General features: G+C 57.7%; 1 protein-coding gene across 2 annotated transcripts in view; it reads right to left on the reverse strand.

The window, feature by feature from the left end:
- Nucleotides 1–6,056: 6,056 nt before the first annotated feature.
- ASS1 (argininosuccinate synthase 1) overlaps nt 6,057–27,097 on the reverse strand; it is a 29,576-nt gene continuing 8,535 nt past the window's right edge. For both annotated transcript variants that reach the window (XM_005231198.4, XM_027778002.2), the window contains exons 7-15: nt 24,358–24,428; nt 23,949–23,979; nt 20,070–20,160; nt 18,160–18,244; nt 16,938–17,002; nt 12,729–12,860; nt 8,510–8,666; nt 6,860–6,925; nt 6,057–6,341 (exon numbers count right to left, since the gene is read on the reverse strand). In XM_005231198.4, the coding sequence (XP_005231255.2) occupies nt 6,287–6,341; nt 6,860–6,925; nt 8,510–8,666; nt 12,729–12,860; nt 16,938–17,002; nt 18,160–18,244; nt 20,070–20,160; nt 23,949–23,979; nt 24,358–24,428 (753 nt within the window). In that variant the 3' untranslated portion in view covers nt 6,057–6,286. The remainder of the gene's footprint in view (nt 6,342–6,859; nt 6,926–8,509; nt 8,667–12,728; nt 12,861–16,937; nt 17,003–18,159; nt 18,245–20,069; nt 20,161–23,948; nt 23,980–24,357; nt 24,429–27,097) is intronic.

Below are 27,097 nucleotides of genomic sequence, written 5' to 3' on the forward strand. Positions count from 1 at the left end.
TCTCTCCCCCAGCCTCAAACGCTGGGGAGCCAGAAGCAGACCTCACTGAGTGCTCTCCCTGCAGCTGCCTGCTTGCATCCATCAGCATCCCTTGGTTCTTCTGCAGCTCACCCAGAGCCCGGTGAGCACCTTGGGCCCCCACCCACTGCCACCCCCTTCCCGTGGCAGCCCCACGCCTGCTGGGTAGGGGGCTTGAGGGCTGAAGCCACCCCAGCCCCTCGAGCTTTGGACCCGAAGGCATCCCAGCTGCTCTGCCCCGGCACAGAGCTCAAGACCCATAAACTGGAAGGAGAAGATTCCAGACATCCCCGGTTTGAGCTGGCATCCCTGGTCTGTGGTGGCCCTCCCCTCCCAGCCCCTGGCAGGGACCCAGCCTGACCAAGCACTAAACCAGCCACAGAGCTGTGCAAACAAGCAGGACCCCCCCTCCTCCCCCCTACCCCCCCGGAGGGGTTTTCCTTGCTCTTGCAGAAATATTGATCCAGATAAACCAGGGAGACACATTAGGTGCCCCTGGGGGGTCAGGAGATCAGCGGCTCAGCTGGCCGCCCACCGCCCCATGCCTACTGGGTCCAGCTATGCAGGACCAGGATGGGCAGAGGGAGCACCAAGGGCCTTGGGAAGCCCCTTACGCCACCGAGGAGGCTGGGGCCAAAGTGCTTTTGCCAAGGGGAGGTAAAACAAATCGATGAAGGTCCACCGTGACACGCTGACCCTGGCACTGAGCTGTGGGTTTAATGCGTGACAGTAAATCTGGGCGGGGGGCTCGGAGGCAGATGGCTGGAGGGGGGAGGTGAGACAGAGCACTTTCTGGTGGGACGAGGGAAGGGCAAGAGCTCCCAAACCGAGGGGAGGCTGGCAGAGCCCCTGGGGAAGGGAGAGGAGGTGGGAGAGGGCAGTTCAGACGCTGACATGGGGATGGGCGATGCCTCTGCCATGAGCAGGATGCCCCTGGTAGCCAAGCATCACTCCCAAGTGGTCCCTCCTGCTGCTGAACATGCCCTAGTTCGGCTGGGAGGGCTGCGGCTGCCAGAGCAGAGACCCCTAGGCTTTCTCCAAACCCGTTCCCATCCAGCTGAGGGGAAGCATCCCCTCCGAGTGGAGGTCTCGGTTTCCAGCCCTCTCCTCACTCCCACCTCCCATCTCTCACCGCCCGCTGAAGCCAGAGGAGAGGGCAGGAAGGCACCAACGGCTGCGGATCCAGTTACCTGTGGCCAACAAAACCTACCTGTCCCTTCCCGGCCGCTCCCCCTGCCCCCTCTCCGGGGGAACAAACCAGCAGGACCCCCCTGGCCCTCCCTGAGCATCACCAGGTTGCTGCTGCCACAATCGAGTGACCAGATGGACGGCGGGCTCGCGCCACAGACTCCTCTGTGGGTCCCTTGTCCCCCCGTGTCCCCCTCCCCAGCCGGCTGAGCTTTGACGCTCTGTCCCCCCAGGGCAGCCTTTTGTCAGGGCCATGCAGAAGGGCCCCTGTGTCCCTCTGATCCCCGCCGGCCCCACGGCAGCCCGTCCCTGGCTGGAGCATAAAGCTGGCTTTCAGGGACCCGGCGTTGGGAAACTCCTGGGGAAGAAGCAAGGGAGCTTCTTATTAAACGGGGAGACAAAGCCACCTTGTTAAGGGGTTTACAAAGGCAGCCATCTCCTCCTTGCCTGGGAAGCTCACGACCGGCGACTCCCAACCTCACCGGGGGGATGGCTTTCCCCTGGAAAGATAGAAACACGTCATAGCTGTGCTGTGCTGCAGTCCTGGGACCCATGTGCAGGCCCCAGCATGCCTCCCCTGCTCCCGTGAACCACTCGGAGCAATTTCCAAAGGGAAACGGGAGCCAAACGCACATCATGGGGTATCCCAGGGTTTTCCCCTGAGTGTACCATCGCTACTCATCACTACGCCATCCCCTGCCAAGGGATGCCATCCTCAACACTGTGGCCCAGGGACCACTGCCTGCACGAAATTACATGATATTGGGTAGCGCAAGAGGATTTTCTGTCCCTTCTTTGAGAGAGGTAGGCAGGGGTCCGCTCCCACGTGCCCCACAGATGGGGAAATGGAGTCCTAGGATAGGATGTGATGGGGAGACAGCCCCACAGGGCACAGCCATGAGACCTCCCTGCTTCCCTCCCGCAAAACATCATCCCTTTTGCTGGCACAGACCTGATGATCCTTTTCCCTGCCCAATAAAATAGAGTTTAAGCAAAAGCCCAGCAGTCCCACAGCTGTTCTGTCCCTCTGGGAATTTTCTCTTAACACTCATCTATTCTCACTGTATTTTGCAGGAATAAATCACTGCCTTGAACAAGGTCAGCATGGTCTTTGGGACAACCTTTGTGGGATCTGATGGCAGCTCAGCCTCTGATGGGCACCCCTAAGCCCCTGGACCCCCCATTTTGCAGCCCGCGCCTGGGAGCTCCACATACCATGGCCACATCTGAGCTCCCAGGATGTGTTGTCCAGACCTGTGCATTGTTCCAAGTTGTTCTTGGCAACGCTCGTGCTAAAATCCACATGCATATTAAACCTTCAACCCAGTAATTACCTCTACCTCCAGAGAAACGGGAAAATTGATTTTGCCATAGTGATGCAGCAGCCTGCGGTAGCCAGCACTGGCTGGTCAGCTGATAAAAACTGGGACCCCCTGGGCACCTACAAAGGCCCCCTGGGCATGACAGCCAGCCGGGCAGGGGGAGGGGAGAGCTGAGTCTGCTGGCAATCCCTTGGGATGGGCAGAACAGGCCAAACCTCATACGCTGAGCCCAGCTGGGCAGCCAGCGTGTTGCCAAAAAAGCCAAATAACCAGCAAGGCGCTTTCACCCCTGCTTTTCCCTGTGGCACTCACTTTCCTCCCACCTACGCTTTCAGATGGTAGATACCCAATATCACACTTTCAGACTCTGGGGGGGGGGATCCACATCCCTCCTGGCATCATCCCCCTCCTCCTGCCCCTGGGGAAATGCCATCCCTGGGTGAGTGAGGCTGGAGGACACGTCACCTTCACTGCTTTGAGCCAGCAAATGCACTGCTGCAGCCGCCCATGCCTAGGTGCCACCCTGGGTGCCAGCCTCTTGCTGGGAAGGACTGGCCACAGCTCTGCACCCCCCAGGGCTGGGCTGGAGGCAGCTCTCCCTCGCCGGGACCAGCAATAAATTGGACTGCTGCAGCTTTAAAGAAGCTTGTCTACTCCTTGGCTGGCTGCAGGGCTGGTGGCAGCCGGGAGAGCTGGAGGACACCTGCGGAGATCCTGTACAGCTGGGGAAGATTAGCCTTTTCCACTAGACAAGACCCATTACCATGTTCCAATATACCATCACTTCCGCTAGGAGAGCCTGCAGATGAGATATCGATTGCAGTGACCCCGGACAAGCCCTTCCCTGGAGCCTGGGAGGGCGGCAGATCAGCCCTACGGCACGGCCTGCGGTGCAAAGAGGGGGTGCGGCTTCCCTAGGACATCCCCAGGGACCCCCAGCCCCAGGGCGGCAAGGGGCTGCCTTGGAGCAGGCTGGAGCTTGAGCAATGACCAGTGTCACAGAGGGATGCGCAGAAGAGCTTTGAAGCCCAGCAGTGACCCGGGTCCCTTCCTGGGGTCCCTCTGGGCTCTTCCCAGCCGCAGCTCTGCCCTGGGGACAGGGAGCCCCCAGCCCACATTTGCTGCCCTTACAGCCAGGTGGGCGTTGCAGAAATGGGCCTGCCACCTTGAAAGCTCAAAATGTTATCCCCGAAATGCCTCTGCCGAGGAGTTATCAGGTGGTTCAGGAGCTGCTCACATCGTGCCACTCACCCACTGCTTTTCCCTCTTGCTGCGACCTGAGGCTGGCAGGCCCCGGCCCTGAAACACCTCCCTAAGGCACACCAGCGGTGCTGGGAAACTGCAAGGAGAGCAGTAAGAAACCACCGAATCATGGGAACTGGAAGGGCTGATGGTAATTAAAGTAGTAAAGTAATTGAACACGTGGTGTTTGACTCACGGCATGCTACTGCTGCAGCCCCCAGTAGCTGCACCAAGAGGAAAGGGCAGGCACTTGCTGGGTCTCCCCTACCCTGCAACCCCACGATTTTCAGGAGTTTTATTTCCTCCTGCAAGACTCACACTGGGTTTGACTTGGCTTTTTGAGTACACCGAGCTCTGCTTTGCCAGCATGATGTGCTTTCAGCCTGGCTGGAAGCAGCAGCTGGAAGCTGACACATGCTGCTCCTCCATGGCAGACCACAGCCGTGTCCACCGCCGCCTCCGGGAGCAACCCTGTGCTGCCTGAGGAGCGGGAGCTGCCATGGTCCGAGCAGACCCTGTCCTCAGCCCAAAACCTCATTGCACATCGCAGCAGGCATGGCACGGCACAGGCAACCGGGACATGCTCAGGTCCGGGGTCCGAAGGGCGGCAGCGTGAGTGCTGGAGAGGTGAGGCCCCGGAGTTAAACGGCTTTTTCCAGCTGATGATTTAAACAACCCGGGGGAGAGATGGCCCGATGAGCCCATCCAGAGCCCATCCAACGCTTCTTAAGCATTGCGGCACAAGAAGCTTCTGCTGTGACACATTTTATTTGGTTTCCACACACACAAGACAGCAGCTTCTCATTGCACCAAGTTCTTTCCAACTCCCCTTTGCCACGGAGAGCCCTGCACGGCCAAGCCCCGCCACTGCCGAAGATGGACAGGGGAGCAACGCTCGGAGCTCAGGGGGCCGCCCGCTGCAGCACAGCATCCTTCCCCAGCACGCGGGAGGGCAGCAGCTCTGCTCCCATCTTGCTTTTTGGATGATCCCCCCAGGAGATGGCTCCTGATGATGTTTCAAGCCCTTTCCCCCACCTGGGAGGGGGCGGCTGTGGGAGGAACAGGGCTCAATGCCAGGCACGCATGCCGAACAGCACCCCACCGCTGACCACCACCACTGCTGCGGGGCTGGGGGATGCTGCTCGTGTGGGACCCCCACCTGACGCTGCACTTCCAGCACAGGCTTGCTGCTGAAAGCAATGGGATGTAGGGAACGGGGTGGCCTTGTGCAGCATCCCCCCGCCTCACACCCCACGGGGGTCAGACAGGCCCCACCAGCCCAGAAAACCATTTCTCTCCCCTCGCCTGACAGCCCTCCGCTGCTTTCTCCTCCCAAGATGGTCGCTGCCAGTAATAGCAGGGAAAGTCACATCCAAGCTGGGAAAATAACATGTTATTTTCCTAGCTGTGATGTCAGAGCTTGTCACACTCGCCGACTCAGCAGCAGGGCAGGCAGGGCATGCCTGGCTGTCCCCAAATGGCCACCCGGCCCAGCTGTCCACCCGGGGACTGCAAAAACCTCCCCTTTTTTGGTGGCAGCTCTGCTTTTGCTCCTCAAACACACTGGAAAGCAGCACATCCCTGCCGCTGGGATGCGGCTGCCCGGTGCCCTGCAGCCGTGCCAGGCACTGCGGGGTGCAGCACGGTGGGTGCATCGCTTCCAGCCCTGGAGAGCACCGCTGCCCCCAGCCTGGGGACACGCACCATGGGGACACCCCAAACCAGATCCTTCCCCATCCTCAGTGTTACAGAGCAGCAGCACATCCTGAGCGTTTGCATGGGTCAGGAAGTGTTTTCTTTCTTCCCTCCTGCTTCCACGGCAGTTTTGGAGCGGGTCTCCCTTGCCAAGCCATCCCTGCATCCCAGCCCAGCGCTGCAGCCTCAGCCCTGAGGGACAGAGGGACCCGCAACCTGCCCAGACATGATGGGAGAGAGACCCACTGCCCAGCCCGGAGGGAGCGTTCCTCTCCTCCTTGCCTCCCGCAACACCACTGGAGGATATTTCCCATTTTTTCCTTTTCAGCAATCCCCATGCCTGCTCTTAAAACACACTAAAATAAAGACAAAAGAGATCAAATCCTCTTAACCCATCCCCGCCACTCAGCTAACCCCTCCGGTCCAGCACTGCGTGGGTGATGTCCCCCACTCCCCACCTTCACAAGAAGGTACCAACAAACCCCCCCACGTCCTTCAGAGACACTTAATCCATTACAAATTTCACAAAGCCTGGCTCGGGGAAGCGCTGGGCCAGAAGAGCAAACAAACAAGGCAGGAATAAAGCCCGACTCTCAATGAGCAGACCCAGCGCGTGGCTGGGGTTTTATTTCTTTCCCCACTTCTCCTCTGGCCAACCACCTTTTTTTTAATGATTGCATTTCACTTGCCACCCCATAACAAAGCCATCACCTCCACCGTGACTCTGGGAGACAAGTTACAATTACAAATTACCACCACAATTAGTGCTAGTTCTTAGAGAAATTAGAAAGGGGAGCGGGAGGCTCGCATGCGATTGATTGCTATTCATCCTGCTTTACGGTGACCTTGCTCTGGAGACGATGATATTCCTTCAGCCTAGAAACCAGATTAAAAAAAAATTAATTGTAAATTAACAGTAATAACACACTTTTCCTTTCAATTAATTTAAGCAGAATGAGGGGGCGTGAAGAGCAGGCGTTTGTTAAGGCCTGTACAATTTAATTATATTTTTTTTTCCACGAGATAATGTAATTAATTTATCTTAGAGGGGTGGGGGGACATGGCGGATCGAGAAGAACAAAGCAGTTAACAGGCAACGGAAAAATTAAGAGCCCATTATGTAAATGAGGCGTGTTTTACAGCCCTGGAGCTGGGGGGCGGGGGAGTATGGTGGGGTCTGAGAAATAAGTAAAAGAATGAGACCGGCTGTGCTGGGGAAGGCTGTAATTAGTCAGGGCTGGAGCTGGGGGGGCTGACTGCACCCCAGCATCAGTGGGGGCTTGGAGGGAGGCCCAGCTGCAGCCCCAGAGCCCGAGCTGGGATGGGGAAGAGCCCTGGAGGTGCTGGGGGCTTTGCTCTCCACTTGGGGAGGGTCTCATCTCGGCCCCACAAACCTCAGTGAGTTGATGTTGATGAAGCCAGTGGCGTCGGCGGGCTCGTAGTCCCCTTGCACGTTCATGCTGTGGAGAGAAAGGCACCGTCACTGGGACCGGGGGTCCCAGAGGGGCTGGGGGCTGCCTCTTGGGAAGGGAGAGGACACAGGCGACCCTGGAGCCGGCCGCTCCCCCCGGTCAGTGCCCACAACTGCCCCCTCATCTATTGCTGGTGGGTGTGGGGGGCTCGGGACAGGGTCCCTGCCAGCCCCCAGGGAAGCCATATCGCCTCAGGAGCAGTGGAGCTGCAAGGCCACCCTGATGGTGGTCCCTGGGCTCCCCCAGGCCCTGCTAGAGACATAGCCCCGAATCTCCCTCCGTGGTCCCACATGTGCAGCATCACCCTTCCTTCCTGTGCTCCTGCACCGAGCAGGGATGCTCGCCCTGTCCCAGAGGCACCCCCTGGGTATGGCTGTCCCACGCCAGGCTGGGACAGCTTGCCCTGGGCAGGGAGCAGAGCTCTGGGCAGGGAACACTGCCTGGGCAGGGGACATTGCTCCGGGCAGGGCCCTGGTGCTGGAGGACACCCCAGCATCACTGGGGTTTGTGGTGGTGGCAGCCAGTGCCTCAGTGCAGCACCAAGCGCATCCCCCTCCCCAAAGGCAGCAGCCACCCACCAAATCCCAACTCCAATAGTTTTCTACATCCCCAAACCACACAGCTCATTTCCCAGAAACCGCAAACCTTAACGGAGGAAGTGGAGGGAAATAAAGAAAAAAAAAAAAAAAGAAGAAAGAGTTTACAACAATTTTACCTCCCCTGACGGGCTACAGAAAAACCTCTGTGCTTTTATTTTTGCTCATTCGAGTGGTTCTGACCTGCTCTATAATTACGTTACTTTCTACCTACTGTGCAGAGGCATTTCCACACAGCTCTGCCTCTCACAGCTTTCTCCCGGGTTCCTGTGACGCCGTCACTCAAAGGCTTTCAAACCAGCGATGTAGAAATCAAAAAGAAAAGGAAAATGGTTGGAGACGCAGGGAGAATAAGTGCCCCTGCTTTTCTCTCCTTCTCTCTTTTTCCTCTGTCCCACCCCCCTCCATCCTCTTTTTTTTTTTCTTCCTTCTTGTGTTGTTTTTTTTTTTTTTTAAATACTTTATTCATTTAATCTCTCCAAGTGAGAGTGCAAAGCATAATGAAGGGTTGGGACGGATTATTAGGAGCTGTTGATTTTAAGGGGGAGGGAAGGGGGGGAAAAAAGCCAGAGAAGAGAAAGAGAGAAGATAATTTGACATTTACTCCGACTGATCTAAACTCATTCGGGTGTATTTATGGCTTATAAAGTGTTTAGAGAGATTGGAAGGGGTTGAGGGAGGGCTGGGGGGAAGCGGGCGAGCGAGCGAGCAAACAACGTGAAGAAAAGGGAAAAGCCAGAGGGAAAAAAATAATATTGATTTGAAAACACGGCTTGTGCTTTGACTGGGCGCTTGGCTGGGATGATGGCATCACCAGTGTCACCAGATGGGACAGGATGAGGTGGGATGGAGCGGGATGGGAGGGGATGGTGTGGGACAGAGTGGGATGCAACAAGATGGGGTGGGATGCCACAGATGGGGTGGGATGCTCACTGCCAGCACCCCACCCCACCCTGGCCCCCCGAACCCCACTCACCTCACCAGCTCCTCGTTGTACAGCGACTGCGGGGACTCCCTGCCCAGGATGTAGACCTGACCCTTGAAGACAGAGAGGCGCACGGTGCCCGCCACCGCCTCCTGCGAGCGCGCGATGCAGTGCCGGAGGAACTCGCACTCGGGGCTGTGCCAGAAGCCTGTGGGTGGGAGGCAGGGTCAGCAGGGGCACGGGGGAGCCCGGGGTGCCCATGCAGGGCGGTCCCCCAGGCTAAGCCCTCCAAGGCAGACCCTGGGCAGTTTTCAAGGGAAGGAATGCAGTCACGGGACGGGGAGAGGGAAATGAGGTGCTGGGACAGCCAGCTTCAGCTCTGAGGGGTGGAGACCTCACGTGTGTCTCTTCCCCTTGGTGGCCCGTGGGTTCCCACCCGGGAGAGGAGGCTGGAACCGGCTGGTGGAGAAGAGGCAGTGGGGCCATTCTCCTTCCAGCTCCACCAGGAGGGGATGAGCATGGAAATTAAAAGCTTCGTTCAATAAGTACAAAACTGCCACTCAACAAACCCCATCTCAGGAGGGTCAAGTGGAGACAGACAGATGGACACAGAACTGGGGAGGATCAGCTCCCAGCTCCCAGCCCCCTGCTAAAGGCACAAATCCTCCCCTGGGATGGGCAGGGATCAGCCCTGAATGGCCAACCCCAACCGTGGGCTCTGCTCGGGGGGACGCAGCCCCCACAGCAACCCTTTGTCCCTGGGCAGCCCTGGCAAGGGTACCTCACGCAGGAATGGGGGTCCCAGCAGTGCAGCCCCCCAGCCCATCCCGGCAGGATGCAGAGCAGAGCGCTCTCCCAGGTAACACAGCCCAGGGCAGATGTCTCAGCAGCCCTGGGTGGGCTCCCCTGCCTGGCCCTTCCCAGGGGAGCGGGGCTCAGCTTTCCCCTGCCACCACTTGTTGGGAAGTCCAGCTTGTTCCCCCTGTAATCCCAGAGCAAGAGGCTGGCAGGACACTGGGAACCATTGCCAGCACCCAAGGAAAGCTCTTTCTAACCATGATATGGCAAGTGCCTCCTCCTCCTGAGGCAGCCCCCTGGCACAGCAGCCCCCGGCACCTCAAGACCCCCAGGAGCCCAGACAGCAAGAGCTGGGCTGAAGCCCAGGCTGGGTGTTGGGGTGATGTGTGGCCACACCACAGCCCCCCAAAACACAGCCTGTGGGAACAGTCGTCGGCATCGCCGTCCAACAAGGCCACCACGGGCGCACAGAGGGGCCCTAGCCCTGCCTGCTGCCTCCATGCCCCCTCCTGTCCCTAAGCGGGGTAATTAGCAGGGGAGCCCTTGGAGACCTGGAATAAAGCCTGGGAGATGGAGAGGGAGATAGAGGTGGAGAGAGAAAGAGCCCATTCACCACCCTCCGGTCATCCCCAGGTTTTATCTCTCCCATCGCCCTCCCGCTCCGGTCGCACACCGGTGCCCTCTCACCTTTCCCTTCCCAGCTGGGCTCCGGGGCCAAAGCCATTAAAGAAACAAACAATTTCTTTTGTTCTTTGGCCTCGCCAGCCCCTAGAGCAGGGCCGGATCCTGCAGCCCTGTCCCCGGGATCCGTGTAGCCCTGCTCTGAGGCACAGCATCAAAGCCCTGCAACCCCTCACCATTAAACCACCTCTCTAACCCTGATCCCCTCGGCCACCCCACCACAGCAGGTGGTTGGGGGTGGGGTGGGGGTTGGGGACCCCTTCCCCACAATCAGCACCTCCATGCAGGCAGGGACCCCGGCTCCAGGCAAATACACCCCTCTTTTTGGTAATCACCCTTCAGGTACAGCTCTTCAAACATCAGGATTGATGTAGGGCTGTTGCATCCCCATAAAAAATAAACCTGAGACACATTAAAATAATAACCAGCTACTTACATCCTAGCTCTGACAGCTCCAGGTGCAAGGAAGCATCCCCCCCCTCCTTGCCCCCCACCGCAGACACATTCCCCACTGGAAGCGATCCCCCTTAATGACCTTCCTGCCTGGTAACCACCATCCTGCCCTAATCACAGCCTGGGCAGGGGGACAATGGCATTTCTGCACCTGGCCCTACCTGCTTGGACGGGAACTGGCTTCAAAGCCACCCCTCCACAATGGGATCAATGGGGGTGAGGGAAGATAAACACTAATTCTCCTAAAATCAGGGTCTAGTTGCAATAATGAGGTGTTAAAGGAAGGTGAGCTTGAAAGCCTGGCCTCTGGCATGGGGACCCACGGGTGTTGTTTGCACCCCAGTGGGGTTGTTCCTCAGATTCTGGCTTAGCTGCTAGGGAAGTCTAGGACCATGCTGAAAATCCCCAGGGATTCAGCATCTGGAGCCAGGGAAACAGCAGCCTTCACCTGGCAGAGGTGGGAAGGGAGAAGCAAAATCATGATTCCCCAAGTGGCTCTTCAATCTGGTGGCTTTGCAAGCAAGTGGTTAGAAATAAACAAACAGGTTTATGCTTAAACTAAAAAAAAACCCCACAACAAACCGACAAACCCCAACTTCAAATAAAGGCAGCCCAGGACAAAGTCTAATAAAAATAGCCAGCAGCAGGAGCAGCAGCAGAGAGTGAATTAAGGCGAGGGCTGTGATTCAAGGGGAAGGTAACAAGAGACTTCTGCAGCCCCAGGAGCCTCGCGCTGCCTAAACCGTGGTTTAAGCAGCAAAGGGGCCTGGGCATTAAATGCCAGTTGCTGAGGAAGATGCAGGAGGGAATGTCCATGGAGGAGAAGGTGCCAAAGACGAGCACAGGCACCAGAAACTGCAGGGGAGAAGACAGCCTGACTCAGTCCCGCTGGATCTGCTGCTGCCCAAAGCCCGAGCTCCTGGAGTCGGGTTAATTCCAGGGGAGCTTCTCCTGGAAGATCCCACAGGAATTATCACAGCCTTTGCAGTTGGAGAGAAATGCCTGAAAAGTGACAGGAGGAGGAACCAAGAGGCTGAGAAATCAGGACGTGAAAAATAAGAGTGTTGTTTGGCCGAGGGGCAGCAAATGTCTCCGGTGTGGGGTGTCCAGGGATGTCAGCTCTGGAGTGGGCAGGGGACGGGGGAAGAGCCGGGGCATGGGGACACCCCGCTGTGCTGGGAGCCCTGCAGCAGCCCCCCCGGTGTGGGCAGCAGGGTTTGAGCTCATCTACGGCATTTCAGGCTAACCCTGCTTCCTTCAGCTTAGCACCAGCGGCCGAGTCGGGGTTGACCAACAGAGCAGATCCCAGGACAGGGCTGCTGTCCCCTCGGTGCCATTCCAGGTCCCCCCGGGTCCGGCAGCCTCCTGGCCCAGCAGGTTGTCCCCTGTGGCAGCTCCCCCCCCCTCAGCAGTGCAGGGGGACTGAGCTGAGACCCCTCAAACAGCCCCCGCAGGTGGCTGAGCAGACCTGAGCTGGAGCTGCTGGGTGCACCACGAGAGGAAGGGCAAGGGGCCCCATTTCTGTCCCTAACTGTGCCTGCCAGCCAGCACCCCCTTGTCCCTTACGACTGCCAGCCCACCACAGTGCTGAACTCCCCCAGGCCCGGCTGTGCCGGGAGCAGCTGGAAGCCCCTCCGGCAGCCCCCGGCAAAGCCACAACGCGCAGTGCCCCTGTGTGGGCTGCTCACCGCATAGCACGGCCAGGACCCTCCGTCCTGCAGCCCTCAGACCCCAGCCACAGCACCTTGAGGACCCCCTGTGCTGCACACCCCTGCGCTTCTCTCTGCCAAGGCATGGGAGAGGTCTCTGGCTTCAAATCCCACCGTGGGGATGGCTGTGCCGGGAGCCTGGGTGCTCCAGTGCCCCAAATCCTGGTGGGATCCCCTCCCCATGGGGCGAGGGCAGGTGGAGAGATGGAGGGGGCTGGAGGGGAGAGCTGGGGAAAGGTGATGTGGGGGGACAATGGGACGGTGAATTACAGCCTGTGAGACATCCCAATGTGTCGGATGGGACAAAGTGGTGGCACCAGGCTGGGAGAGATGTTGGGAGCATCCCCCACCAGCAAGCCCTCACGGAAGGCAGCATCACCTCCCAAAGGCAGGTGTGGAGCCCCCCCCCTCGGCATGAAAGCAGGCAGGGTGTGGGGCTAAGCTCAGCCCCCAGCACAAGCAAACCCATCCTTTCCCCCTTGAGTCGCTTCAAAATCCACACTGGAATTTTACAGCCCTGAGTGCATGAACCAGCGGGACCCGCAGCCTCCGGTAGCAACAAGGGAGGAGGAGGAGGAAGGCTGCGAGGATGCTGTGGTGGCAGGGCCAGGCTGAAGGACCGTACGTACCGTTGTACACCAGCTCGGAGAATTTCAAGGCAAGCCCCTGCTTGATTTTCCGTACTTCCCGGTCCATGGTGAAGGCCTCGATATCTAAATGCGCATGGTATAGGATCGTTCCCGCTGGGGTCTCATAGATACCTAGCCATTTTTCCAGGCAGGGGGAAAAGCAGAAAAAGAGAGAGAAACGAATGAGACCAAAACTGTCAGCAAATGACAAAAAATAATGACTTGGCTGACAGAAGGAGCTGTGGTCGAGCGCATTCAGTCCCAGCTCGCTGTAAAATGCATCTGTCATTATGTTCATGCTGGGGCCGAGACAGTCCACTCCGCACCTTGTGGAGAAAATTTCTAGATTCCCCTCTTTGAAGAGGCACTCTGACGAGGCTAAATGACAGGGTTTGGGAACCGATCCCCCCGCCGATCCGTGCCCAACGGTCTGCAGCTGAAAACCTGTAATTAAAGGAACGACGCGGGGCACAGGCGCGGGGAGCGGAGGCCTGAAATACCCTCCTCTCCCCTCAGCTGCGAGGAACAGCCCCGCGCGGCCGCTGTGAAGCAATGAGGCTACCTGGGGGCTGGGAGGGCAACCTCATTTGGGGCTGGCGGGGCCCCCCCCAGTCCCTTCCCACCTGCCCCCCCATTGCACAAGGCCTGGGGATGGAGGGATGCTTATTATTTTGGCGATGGTGGCTGATGCTGTGGGTGAGCTGCTGCCTTTGTTACAGCCACTCGGGGCTTATTTTCTGCATAACGTGTTTACTTGGTGGTTAAATATGAGTGCAGTGCTCTGCTCCAGGTTGGATATGTGCAGATAGGTGGGGGGGCGGAAACGTTGAGCTAGTCCGGCAATGAACATGGGGTGGGCATGGCTGTAACCTGCCCATGGCCAGGGCTGCTCCACCAGCACGTTCCTGTCCCCTGCCTGTCCACGGGGATGGTCCCCTCCCAGTGCCAGGCACCTGTGCTATGGCATGGCCATGGGAAGGGCAAAGGGCACCCACCCGCTGGGTTTTGCTGGCATGCAAAGAAACCCCATGGGAAAGCATCCCCACCGAAAGGGGATGTGTCCCCAGCCCCGAGATGGGGTGAGGGGAGCCCACGGGGCTGTCATGGAGGCTCAAACGCACACCAGGTTCTGCCCACTCAGTGCCCTGGAGAGTGGCATAGGCTCAAGCATGTCCTGGGGTGGCCACAGTCCCACAGACATGGCAGGAGCCCTGCCTACTGTGGCAGCCCAAGCTCCTTCCACCAGCCCTCATCCCTACCAGGGTCCATGACCTCAGCACCCTACAGGCAGGGGACAGGATGCAGCTGTCCCAGAGGAGAGCCACCCCCTCCTCTGAGGCCACCCCAGCGATGCGTGCTGTTGCAGCCTGGTCCTGGGGGACAGCTCAGCACCCATCCTCACGGGGCTGCGGGAGGAGACAACCAAGTTAACACCAAAAACCAGCCGTCGTGGCACATGGGCACAGAGGGCTGCTCTGTGCCCCTCCAGCCACGACCATGAAGCTGAGCCCACCACTAACACCATTAATATTCCCTCTCTTTCCCCTTAGGAGGTGTTAAAGCCAATTTTGGTTGACCAAAGGTTTGAGTTTGTGTCGTTTGTGAGGTCTTGACGCTCACCTCCTGCCTGTTTGCCTGCACCCCTACCTGATGCTAGAGAACTGGGGACTGGAACATGACAGCCAGGGTGGAGGGAGCTGACAGCCGCACTCCCAGCCTCGCTGCCGAGGAGGCAAGAGACACCTTCAAAGTGACACTTGCAGTGTCTCCAAGTGTCTATTTTCACCTCCCCGTGTTTACAGGAAAAAGACAGAGGTGTCAGCGCTGCAGCCTGGTGAAGCTTCAATCACCCCGTAATTACTGCTGGGGAAGGGGGGGACCAGGGCCGGGGGGGCACATGGAGGGGGGGCAGCCAAGGAGACAGCTGCCACTGCTTAAAATTTTCTAATTTGTAACCTCGGCTGTCAGTTCACCTCCATCCGAGCAATTTTGCTGTGCTGAGTGCAGGCTGTCACTCCCGACGTCATCCCTGGGATGGGATGCAGTGGCTTCCTGAGGGGAAGAGGAGGGTGATGTTGCCCATGGGAAGATGCTGCCCAAATTTCGACCACTGGTCCAGGGTTGAGGCCCAGCGTGCCCGGTACGGGTTCATCGCAGGGAAGGGGTTTTCCGCTTTCCTCCTCCATCTGCTCAATGCACGGAGGGGAGGAAAAGGGAAAAGGAAGGAGAGAGCCAAGGGGAGGAAAAGCCCCAGCCAAAGGCAGCGCTCAGCTCTTTTGGCAGTGGCCATCCCCTCCTTCCTGCTTCCTCCCCACTGATTTCATTTACTTCACTTAATTAGCCCCCCTTCAGAGTTAAAAAGATAATTTGATAATGAGGATGTGAAAAGGCAGGAGAGGCAGGGCCACGCTCCCGCTTGCAGCCAAGAGCCCCCAGCTGAGCCATGGCCCCCCCAGCCGGCTGCAGAGCCGCTCCCTGGCACCCCATAATTAGCCACCCTCCTCCCACTAAAACAAATATGGCAAAATTGAATTAATAGGGCTTAAAAGGCTGGCGCGGGCACGCTCAGCTCACCCCTCGCCCATTAGGCCTTAACGAAGTTCAATTAGGAGCTTAGTAAAAATCAATGCAAATGAATTTTTCTCTTCGACTCCCCGGGTCTGGGAGGTGAGGGAGGGGAGGCACCTGGCAGGAGCCTTCGCTGGCACCGCCGTGGCCCCGGAGGGCTCTTGCTGTGCTGTGACTGCCCGTGCCTCAGTGTCCCTGCAGCGCGGGGGTCCCTGTGCCGCCCCAAGGAAGCGTCAGAACCCGGAGCCAGTGGGGCCACCGCATCCACTGGGATTTAAGGGACCATCTCCTCCCACCTGCAAGCCCAGGTCCCATCTCCTGCCCCTTTGACCCAAACCCCGTTGGGGGTCCAAGATGCTCCCTGAACTGCCCTGCACCCCAAAACCCCCAGGGGGAGGTGGATACCGGCAGCACCCTCCTGCTCTGGCCTCCTCCCATCCCAGCTCTCCATCTCTCCCATAGAAGCAGATTCCTGGGAGGTTTCAGTTAATCCCAAAGAGCAAAACCAGGGGCAGGATCCTGCTCAAAGCAAGGAGGAAAACCTGCCACCAAGGTCTTGTCCCGGAGGTGCGTGCACCGCCACTGTCCCCAGAACACCCAGTCCTCCTGCGTCTGCGGTGCACAAACACGGCAGCGATCGCTTGGCAATGTCATGCAGGAGACAGACATGACAGTTAAATGGGGTTTAGAGAAATTATTAAATGCTGGAAGGGTCACTAGAGCGTGTCAGTGGCTCTTAAAAAAATAAAATAGGTTTTGACAAATTACTCAGCATCTTGCATGCAAATGCGCAGGCTGGTGTGTGCAGTTTGGCGTTTTTTTCCTTCCTTCTTTTGGTTTTAATTTGATTATTCAAACTAGGATCAAATGATTTGGGGTTTTGTTTTGTTTTTGCCTTTTGTGGCTGACACTCTTGCAAAGGGGCTGGTGCCCTGCGGTGGGGTGGGGGACCACAGGCTGAGTCTAACCGAAATATTTGCTGATGCCCTGCACAGAGGGCAAGTTTAAAGAAAGGGGGCATCTAATCATGTGTTAGTGAGGTTTAAAACAAAAGCGTGGGGGCAAGGAGGTGGGAAATGATGATAAGCCACCTCATTACTTAGTTCTGCACGGGGCAGCTCGCTGCCTCCAGAGATTTCCAATGAAGCTCATCCTAATGGATGATCAATACTAAGAGTCGCAGCCTCAAAAACACATAGATAAATCAAAGAATTGGCTTAAAAAAAACCTCAGTGATTTGCATTTGCCTCCTGCGCTTTGTACCTGTACTATAGAGCCTTGCACCCTCCAGGACCTCCCATTAGCATCTTCCCACATAAGCCCACAGCTCGGTGTTTTTACCACTGCAGACAGGTCTCACCCAGGACGTGGGGTCTCTGGTGGCACAGGGACCCCAGGGCTGGTGTGAACAGTGGCAGTGGCAGCGAGCAGGCAGCTGCCTTCATTAGAGAGCAGTGAGAAGTCCCTGTCACAGGGAAATCTCGGTCAAAAGCTGATGGGGAGGGAGCAACTGAGGGCTGCTGGTGTGACCTGAGCCAGAGCACCCCAGTGATGCTCAGCACCTGACATGTCCCGCCAGGGTTTTCCCTTTTTTTGCTGTTATTAGGACAGGGACGGCACCACTGGTGGGTGACCGCTCACCTCTGGACTTCATCCCAACGAAGCGGTTCTCCACTATGTCGATGCGCCCCACTCCGTGCTTGCCCCTGCCAAGGAGAAGGAAAGTTGCAGCCTCCCCAGCCCCACAGTGGGACATGTGGGGGACAAACCCCAAATGACAGTGTGGCCAGCCCCTGAGTAGCACTGGTGACCATTGGTAGCGACCCATGGTGGGTTCTTGCCATGGTGTGTGACAAGGAGGTGGATTTTCTCTCCTTTTCCCCTCCTTTTTGCTGTGCCAGCAGCCTCTCCATCCTCCCTCGCTGCTGGGTCTGGCAGCACCACAAGGACCCATGGTACCTGGGCCACTGGAAAACAAACTGGGCAAGGAGACAGGACATGCTGCAGCTGTATTCCCAATGACCAAAGTAACTTTAAAACCACTTAATTAATATTTAAAAAGCAAACTACATGGAAAAGTTCATTCCCATTCAGCGCCAGGGGGATACAGGCAGAGGCACAAAGGAGGGTGGCCAGGGACTGCGTGGCACTTGGTGTAAGGTGGGAGGAGTGGGTCCCCTCGTGGGTGCTGCTGTATTTTTGGGCAAGCCCCTGGTGATGGCTCTGCCCCAGCGGCAGCAGAAGCTGGGAATGGGCTGGCACAGGGCAGAAAACCCTGAAGGAGCTGCTGCTGTGCAGGCAGGGGGAGGACGGGGCGATGGACCGGGCCAGCACATCTCTACGCCCCCAGAAATCCAAGTCTCTGTCCAAAAGGGACACTGAGCCCCCTCGGGCAGGCAGGGTGAGGCGATGACCCCAGGATGCAGGAGCTGGGGGTCTGGGGCTGGACGGGGACCAGGGGCAAAGGATGCCCCACAGGCTGGGGGTGCCCCAGGGGCTGAGCCCCCCACTGCAGGCAGGGCAGCCCCTGCCCAGCTGTGCAGCTGGGGCACGTGGTAAATGCAGAGGGTGGCAGTAAGTCTTTTTAGCCCTCCTGATGCACATGGAGCAAAACCCTAAATACCCCTGTGCTCCTGGCCTGGGTGCCCAGCTCCACTCGCTGGCACAAATGGCTCAACTGGGACCTAACTGGAACCCAGCTGGGACCATCCCAACCTCGTGCTGCTGACCACCGTCCCCGGCCTCATCGGGACATGCCTGCTGTGAGCATCCCGCATCCATCCCGCCCTAGGGACCTGGGGATGCTACCCCCATCCCTGCTGCCAGCTGGCGGGCAGGTGGCAGGGGACAGCGTGGCACTCACGCGATCTCATTCAGGTACACGAAGAGCTCCAGGGCCGAGCAACGAGTGGCTCCATCCCCCATGTTGGTGACCTTCACAGGGACACCTGCGGAGGCAGGGAGGCAGGATGGGCAGGATCAGCCAGTGTCAGGATCCCCCCAGAACATCACCCCGCGGGCGTTAAATAGATGTGACAGATATGAACTCTAAATAACTTCTTAAAAAGGCATATCCAAGCTGGTGCGGGGGGGAGGCGAGGGGAGGGGGACCCACCTCGAGAGAGAAGCGAAATAAATAAATAAAAAAGGCCATAAAAACGTCCCCCCCTTCTTTTCCCCTCTCCTCTCCCTCTCTCTTTTTAGGGCCTGTGAAATTGCAACCAGGCCCTTAACTAATTGAATTTCACGCTCGGCAATTGTCTTACAGCACAGCACCTTCTGTCCCACCAGCCCCTGGCCGGGGGGGCTGACAAATGTGTGTGTCCCCCCCTCCCCTGCTAGCATGGGGGGCGTCTGGGGGGGGACCCCCACACCAGGGCACGACTGCTCGCACACGCACGCACACGCACCCCGCGGCGGGGTGCTCCCCACCATGAATTAATTATTACACTTTTTTTTTTTTTTTTTTTTTTTTTAGCCCCCTCTTTTTTGCTTAAAATTTTTTTAAGGGCGCTGGGCAGGAGCAAGGCGGGGGGATGCTGAATAGAAAGAGGCATTTTTCTTTAGCGGTGTGAAATGAGCAATAAATGTATTAGGAAGCTGACAAGGGGGCTGCGGGGCCCACAAAGAAAAGCGGTGCGGAGTTGGAGGCTAATCCCCCCTCCATCTGCCCTCCTCATTACCATTTAACGCACTATCAGTTGCCAATCAGCCTCAATGCCTCCCTTTCTAGTCTTTATTATGGAGGCGCCCGCTAGAGCCCTGGCTAGTGATGGGGGCTGTCAGCTCCCCCCCACTAAACCCCCTATTTTTCCAGGGGTTTATAAACTCAGTTGTAAATTGCTATTAAATGTAACTCGCGGCAATAATGAACCTTAAGCTGCTTCTCGGCGCGGGTCCCCCCACTCCGCGCCCTCCCCTCGCCCCGGCTCTTTCTATTTGCATCCTCCGCCGGGGTATTGGCCGGGGTCGGCTCGGCGGAGAGCCGACGTTGTCGGTGCCGTTGTTAGTGAAAGCTGCTTAGCCTTTAAAATAGTTAATAATTAGATTAAAACTTCAAATAAATTAACTAGGGGCTGAATGGGCTGCTGGGAGGGGGGCTGCTCCTTGCAGGGGGATCATTATAATGGCGCAGGGATGCTGGCAGCGGGGGGGTGGTGGGGAGGCAGGGGGTGCCCCCTCTGAGCGGGGGCTCCCCCCAGCCTGGGCTGGGCTTGCCACTGCTGCCAGCAGGGGTGGTGGCACAGTGATGCCCATGACTGGTGGAGGTGGGAGATGATGCCCTGTGCCCCCTCTCGGGGTGACAGCTCTGGGGCTGGGCCCTGTCCTGTGCCCCCAGGGATGGGACGGGGTGCCCTTGTCTCCTTTGGGCAACGCTGATAGTGCCACCGGCCAAATCCTGCTGGAGCATCTCTCCAGCTGTGACAGTGGCCAGGGCCACCTGTATGTCCCCATGGCCACCCACCTGTATGCCACCCTGCTTGAGAGAGACCTGTTCCCACTCTGCCTCAATGGTTGGCATGGGAGCTCAGACCCCTCTCCACTCTCAGGGGGTCCCAGCCAGCCCCCTGAGAAGTACCCAGACCCTCTGCGCACCTTGAAGAGCCCCAGCGTGCTGCAAGCACCATCCCACGCCCTGATGCCACGAGTTGGGGTTCGCCCCACCTGCCCCCACCCTGGGGATGCTCCCAGCAGCCCTCGGTCCTGTCTGGGGAGCAGGGTTCAGCTTCGGGGGGCAGAGAGATGTGGGGGGGGCTGCCCGGAGGCGCTTACCCCGCTCAAACTCCATCTCCAGCACGTCCGGGGTGTTGGGAGAGGTGGCGGGATCACAGGTCTTCGTGTAGAGCCCAGGGGGGGCCTGATTCTGCAGGGTGGGGAGAGAGAAGAGAGTCAGTGGCATTGGCAAGGCCAATGCTGCCAGCAGCCCCGACCCCAGCGTGCATCCCCCATCCCTGGTGAGCATCCCCCATCCCCGGTGCACAGCCCCCATCCCCGGTGTGCACCCCCCATCCCCAAGGCACCGGGGCTGGCACCGCACAGCACCGGTGCTTACCGGGGCCCTAGGAACAAAGGGGTTGGAAGAATCAGTCAATTTTTCCCCTCAACTTGATCTCATCTTTTCCTCCGACGCCCCCACAGCTGGAGGCGGGATGGCTGTGGAGAAGCAAGTCAGGCAGGGAAAAGCTGGACGATGGCAGCGAGAGGCAGGGCGGGCACCCGCACGTCCCCACGGCACAGCCGGGCTTATTCGGCGCTGACCGAAAAAACTAATGAGGAGGCCTGACCCCAGCAGGTGCTCCAGGCGCACCGGCTCTTTCATGGTGTCCCCGGGGTTAATACACACGGGGGAAAATAGAGGAACAAAGCAAAAACCCATTTCAGAGCACATCAACCTTTATGTATATTTTTTTTCCTAGATTTATAGGAAAGAGGCATCTTATCTCCGTTGGAGCCAGGCCACTGGAGGCTTGGGTGCTGACAAAGAATTGCTGCAATTGAAGCGCATGCCAGAAAAGGGGGGGAAATATAATAAAAAAGCTTTCCGTCCCGGAGAGCAAATGCTTTGCAATTTCACATGCCCCCTCGACACTTGATGCACGACGCGACTGCACACGCTGACCCCAAACCACTTCCAGACTGGCGTTTGAAAACTCCTGTCTCTGGAAGGATGCCTCCACCCAGCCGCAGCTCAGGGAGGGGAAACTGAGGCACGGAGCACCCAGGGCATGTGCAACGTGGGGGAAAGGCAGGCAGGGCTGAGCAAACGAACCACTGAGCAGGGCTGGGGCAAAGCTGGGCTTGGCCGGCATCAGGGGGGGATGCTGCCAAGGACCCTCCTCCAGATGAGGAGTCCCAGTCACCTAAAGCCCCCTGTGCCAGCAGCTCGGGTGGAGTTTCTCCAAACTCGGCTGCTCCTACAAATGTTTTAAATGGTGGTAAACTGGTATTTCCACACCAAACCTGGCTGGTGAGAGCTGGAGCTCTGGGCATCCCTGGGCGGCAAAGCCCTGCCTGCACCCACCCACCGCCCTGCTCGTGCTCCCTCTCCTGTTAAAGCACAACTCTTCTCCTGCTTACTTTTCCTCCCTTCTCCTTTCCAGTGTGGGAAAAAAGGACAAATTAGAAAGCAAGTTAGAAAATGAACAAACAAAAAAGACCGAAAGCAATTGCTTTAAAAAAATGTTAAGCTTCTTAAAGGGAAAATTAATTTCTCTGCAGAAGAAGCTTTCATTTCAAATTTTTAAAGATGCGCAATGATCTTTTTTAGTGAGAACTTCCAATGATCTTTTTTAGTGAGAACTTCCTCTTTTTTTTTTTTTCCCTCCAATAAATAGCAACACCCGATCACTGTCAGTGCCTGAGGGTGGCCTGCCCGGCTGCCAGCATCCCTGCCACCCTCTCCACACCAGGGCTCCCCCCTTGTCTCACCCCAAACCGTGGGGCCACAGCTGAATCCCAGGAATACAGACATAAGTACCCCAGCACACGCTCCAGCAAAACTACCTCAGGTTCCCATTTTTTCTCATTTTTGCCCCTTTCCCTTGTTTTAAACAAGAGGCGCTGGCAGGCGTGCCTGCCCCTTTCCCCCCGTGCGCACACATGCACAAATTACACGGGCTGCGGATTTCAATTTTACATCGTCTGGCCTTTCCTAGCCCTGATCACACTTATTAACTAGACGAACCTGCAAGAGATGATGAAAAACTTTGAGTTCAAAAGGAAAGATGTGGGGGGCGGGAGGGGAAAAATACTGGAAAGTATTAAAAACTCTTTACTAAACATTGGAAGTCAAAGTCAGGTAGTTTCCAATTTTCCGAGCCAACTATGAAAACCCCTATTAAATAAAATAACTAAATAGAAATAAAAGTGACATTTGGCTTGCATTCCATCATTACGGTGCGAGTCTGTCCTCTTTTTATTCTCTCTCCTAAAAGCACAGTTCAAATGACAAATAGTTTGTTGCAGTGTATCAATGCCTTCTATTTATCCCTCCCCGCAGGGGGGCTAGTCCTGCAATGTCATCTTTAAAGGGGAGAGAGGGAAAAAAAAAGGGGAGGAAAAAAAAAAGGGAAAAAAAAAAAAAAGGAAGAGTGTGTGGAAAGGGAGAGAGGGAGGGGGAAAGAAAGAAGCAAGAAAAACGGGGCAAGAAGAGAAGAAATTGGAAGCAAATGGTCCATGAAGTAAACCATGATGCAGAGCTATCGATGCCGCAAATGGTTTATTCATCCGGCTGATATTGTTGTGCCCGGGACTGAATGAACTCTTTCAGAGTGCCATATGAAGTTAAAGCAAGTAAATTTCTATCTTTCTCCGCATTAGCTGCCTCATTGCCCTTCAATCGGGCCTCACAGAGGCAGAAAATAGCTCAACCATCTGCTTTCAAATCCCTGCGTTTGGCAGGTCCCGGGGGTTTGGGGAGGGGAGCCCGCCGTGCCTGGCACCCCGGATCCTGCCGTGGCCACCCTGGTGCCCAGCACTGCTTTCAGCGCCGGGAAAAGGGACGGTGGTGACACCACACTGTGGGAAGCCACCTCCCGGCGCTGGCAGAGGGAGAGGTGCCAGAGCAGAGGATGCTCGGGGATGGGGTCAGGGCACTGCTTGGCCCCATTCTCCGAGCTGGCTTTGGGAAGGAAGCGGGCTTGGCAGAGCCTCAGGTCCAGGGGTCTTCCCCAGGAGGAGAGGCACTGGGCGCGGCAGGGTGGGTCAGGATGGGTGCACTGGGAAGGGTCAGCCCCTTGCTAGCTCCAGTTCAAGGCATGAAAACCCATCCCTGTGCCAACTGCTCTTCTGGAGGAGAAGACCCCCTGAGGGCCTGGCTTTGCAAAGCCCAACCTGCAGACAGCCCTCCTGGGGACTCCGATGGGGGAGCGGGACCTCCTCTCCACCTTCCTCTTCCTCACGCCCCTGCCCGAGGCACGCGCCAGCCCAGCCGCGGTGAGCCGGCTGCGGGCGCTGAGCTCCAGCCCGCTCCTCTCCCTCTCCGCCTGCCTCCCCCTCCTCTCCCCGGATTGTCTAATTAGCGCTGATGGATAGTTTAAGTAGCCGCCGTCGTGACCCGCTGGAGCATGAACAGTGCAGGCAGGGGCCAGCGGGCACCGGACCACGAGCGCTATCGAGGGCAAGCAGGGCCGGCCCCACACCTCCCCGAGCGAGGTGCCACGTCCAGCAGTAGCACGTGGCCACAGCACCCACCACACTGGGCTCCTGACCCCATCAGCAGGGAGCCGAGGGTCCCGTGGGTGCACTCAGGGTCTCCAAACAAGGGGAGGTTTTACCCCGTTTCCCCCCCCCGAGAGTGGGAATGGGAAAGCGAGGAGGGTTGGCCGAGCTGCAGGCATGGCCAGGAGACCCGAGCTGCAGGGGCCAGCCCAGACCCCTGCCACCCACCACCAGCCCCCGCTCTCCCACCCGCGCCTCATCGTCTAATTGCTCCTTTATTGAAGCTCCATGACATTGGCCCCTCCAGTGTCACCCTGAAACGGTCCCTTCCCCTATTCACGCTGGCAGCAATTAACGTGCCAGGAGAGGCGGAGGAGCCGGGGCCTGCCCGACACACACGGCCCGCCGTGAAATTTCCAATTAGGCTGCAAATACACGAGACGGCCTCAGCCCTGTGGCTGCCATGCTGGCCGGGTGGCTGTGATTGATTACCTTGGGGTTCTCCAGGATCCCGGCTTCGTAGCTACAGCAGGCAGGGAAGGAGAGAGAAGTCACTGCAGCACCTGCAACCCCAAAACCCACCAGGACAACCCACCGCCCTCCACCCCCCAAGGATGGGCGTAAATGCACGTTATGGATCGCCAGGGGCTTTTAGCAGCAGCCCTGCAAGGAACGCCAGGCTTAGGAGAGTCCAGGAGGCGAGTGCTGCCATGTGTGACGTGGGTGACTGGGCAGAAAGGGAGGCTGGAGGTTTTGGGGTCACCTTTGGCCAGCACATGGTACGGCAGCCTGGGACTCTGGAGGCGAGAAGGGCTGTCCTGGCCACGCAGAATGGGGGGATAGGGGCCCCAGGCGCTGGGTCCTCCCCCCACAGGAGCTCCCCCCCTGCCCAGCCTCTCACCTGATGTGCATGAGGTTTTCATCCATGCTCCAGGGTGTCTGAGGCGTCACGGGTACCGGGATCCCATGTTTCTGCCGAGAGAAGGGGAACGAGGGTGAGCCAGCCTGCAGGGAGAGCCAGCCTCCGCCAGCACCGGCTTCTGCCGGGATCAGCCCCAAAAGCACAAAGGCACAACCCCCGGCCACCGGCAATGCAGCATGGAGCAAGGTGCACATCGGTGTCCCTGACCCTGGGCAACACCAGCTCCCACCGCAAGGGCCACCTCGATGAGGACATCAAGGACACGGTGTGGCTGGGAGAATGACCGCCCCAGCTGAGAAGGAGCCCCAGAGCACCCACCAACCCAAGCGATGGAGACCACCAGCACGGACATTGTGTGCTTTTTCTAGGTCCAGGTCCAGGATGGTGCATTCCCCAAGCTGGGCTCCTCAGCAGGGGGAGGTGACACAGAAGTCCCCAAAGCCACAGGATGCTCTGCAGCCTAGACAGGACTGATGCTCTGCCATCGGGGGACAGCACACGGGTCCCCACAGCCTCGTGCAAACGCGTGGTGATGCAGGCACCCAGCACACAGGTGCCAGGCGTTCCCCCCAGCCCAGCACCCCGAGCGCGCCATGACCGGGGACACACGGCCCCATGCCGGCTGCCTCCCCAGCACAGCGCACAGCACCAAGCCCAGCTCCCTAACAAGGTCATCGGCGTGCTCAATTATCCGCTGACATTTCAATGGGGGAAATTGCCTGTGAAGATGAGGTGAATACGGGGGGGAATTAGCGGGAGAGGCGACGCTGGGTGAGCTAAGAACTGGAGCCAGCAGGGACGTCACCCACCCTGCCAGCATGCTGAGCCACGATGTCCCAGCTGCAGGATGGCCACGGTGAGCCAGGAGTGGAGGTGGTGGTGGCAGCTCTGGGTTCCTGCTGTGCCTTGGCATGTCCGTACAGCTCGTAGGTCAACAGGCAGCTCTGGCATTTCAGTGTCACCACGGCAGGGACATCAGCCAAGGGCTCAGACAGGAACTGAGGGGCAGGGCCTGAGCAGAGGTTCCTTGTTTGCAGGGAAGGAAATGCTTGTAGTTGTAAAATCATGGCCATCAACCCATCACCTGAGATGGGAGCAAGGTTCTGAGATACCTCCTATGGCTGCAGAGGGACTATCTCAGCTCTGTCCCTGTGGGGACATTGCCCCAGGCTCGTGGGTCCTGGTTTGCTGGTCCCACGTCATACTCCCAGTGTGGGACCCCCCAGGACCCCCATCCCAGGCTTTGGAGGTGGGTGCTGGGCAGCCTTCGTCTCCTCGACCCAGGCCCCTCTGCGGGGGTGCTGTCCTGCCCACAGCCCCTGCCCACGGGGGAGAGCAGGCAGAGCACATCAACGCTTCACAGGGGGCTTCAAAACACAGTCTTGGGTTTGCTGGGAGGGCAAAACACTGCCGGCTGGGTGCAAGTGCTGGGGAGTGCCTGGCTTCTCTGGAAAAGAGTGAGAAGATGCCTCTCCCTGTCCCACCCCTCAGACAGATGAAGCTGCAGGTGCCCCACAACCCCCCAAAGCCCCCCCCCAAATAACACCAGGGGAGACTGAGGGCTGGGGGATAGACTTCAGCCCTGCCTGGGGTCAGACCACGCTCCCATTGGCACCTGCCCCCTCATCCTCATCCCAGTGCCCTCGTGGATGTTGACAGAGGACATTTCACCTTAGTTAATTAAAGCCAAGCAATTAATGCTGAGGGCTGTTTATCCAAGGAGCTGCACTCAGCCGCGAGGGGCTGCGGGAGGCTATGCCCTACGATGGGCTCTCCCTGTGCCATCTCACCTGCCACCTATAAACGCATCTTTCACAGCCAAACACCCGCTGATCCTGAGCCACGAGCCCCAGCTGATTTATTTCTGCAGCCAGCCCTCTCCTCCCTCTGCCTCCTCTGGCACCTCGGGAAGCCCATGCTCCCCAGCCCACCCTTGCCCCATGCAACCGATTCCAAGGGGATCCTCCAAGTCTGGACCCACATACCAACATCTGCCAAGCCCAGGCAGCTTTGGCCAGGGCCAAACATGCCGAGACCAAAGAGAAACCTTTTGAGGGCACAGCCCTGACAAGCTCTGTCCCACCTGGCTCTGCCTGCGGTGATGCTTCATCCTAGAGCAGCATCCAGGAGAGTTCCACCTTGCTCATTAAGGTCTTTCAGCCCCATCTGGTTGCGGGGATGAAGCGGCTGCTGGAGCAGGGCTGCTGGAGCAAGGCTGGCTCCAGCCCTGGGCAGCAAATTTGTGGCAAGGGCTATGCCATGTGCTGCAGTGACATGGATTCCCAGCTTCCCTGGCACCAACGGAGCCCCAGATATCATCGTGTTATAACTCCCCAAGTGCTGAGGCAAGCACATCCAGGCACTGAAAAGACCTGGCCACACATCTCCCTCTTCTGAGCGTGAAAATGAAGGGAAAACCCCCTTTTTTTTCAAACATTGAACATAACCAGAGACCTAGAGCTACTACAAACCCTCAACCCCCAACCCTTCCTCTTCGAATGGGGCCCCAGTCCATTTCATTTCCCTTTCCCCCTCCTTCCAAACAAACAAAAAAAGAAAACCCCAAACAAAAACCCCAAACCCGAAACACATGTTCCATTTTCCATATAATAAAACCGCGGCGCTCTTAATAACTGCCCTATTTGACAATTTGTTTGGCAACATATGGAAAGCTCTCGTAAACTCGCCCCTTCATAATACAACAGCAGATGGCAAACAC

Source organism: Falco peregrinus, chromosome 1 (assembly GCF_023634155.1).
Source record: "Falco peregrinus isolate bFalPer1 chromosome 1, bFalPer1.pri, whole genome shotgun sequence".
NCBI lineage: Eukaryota > Metazoa > Chordata > Aves > Falconiformes > Falconidae > Falco > Falco peregrinus.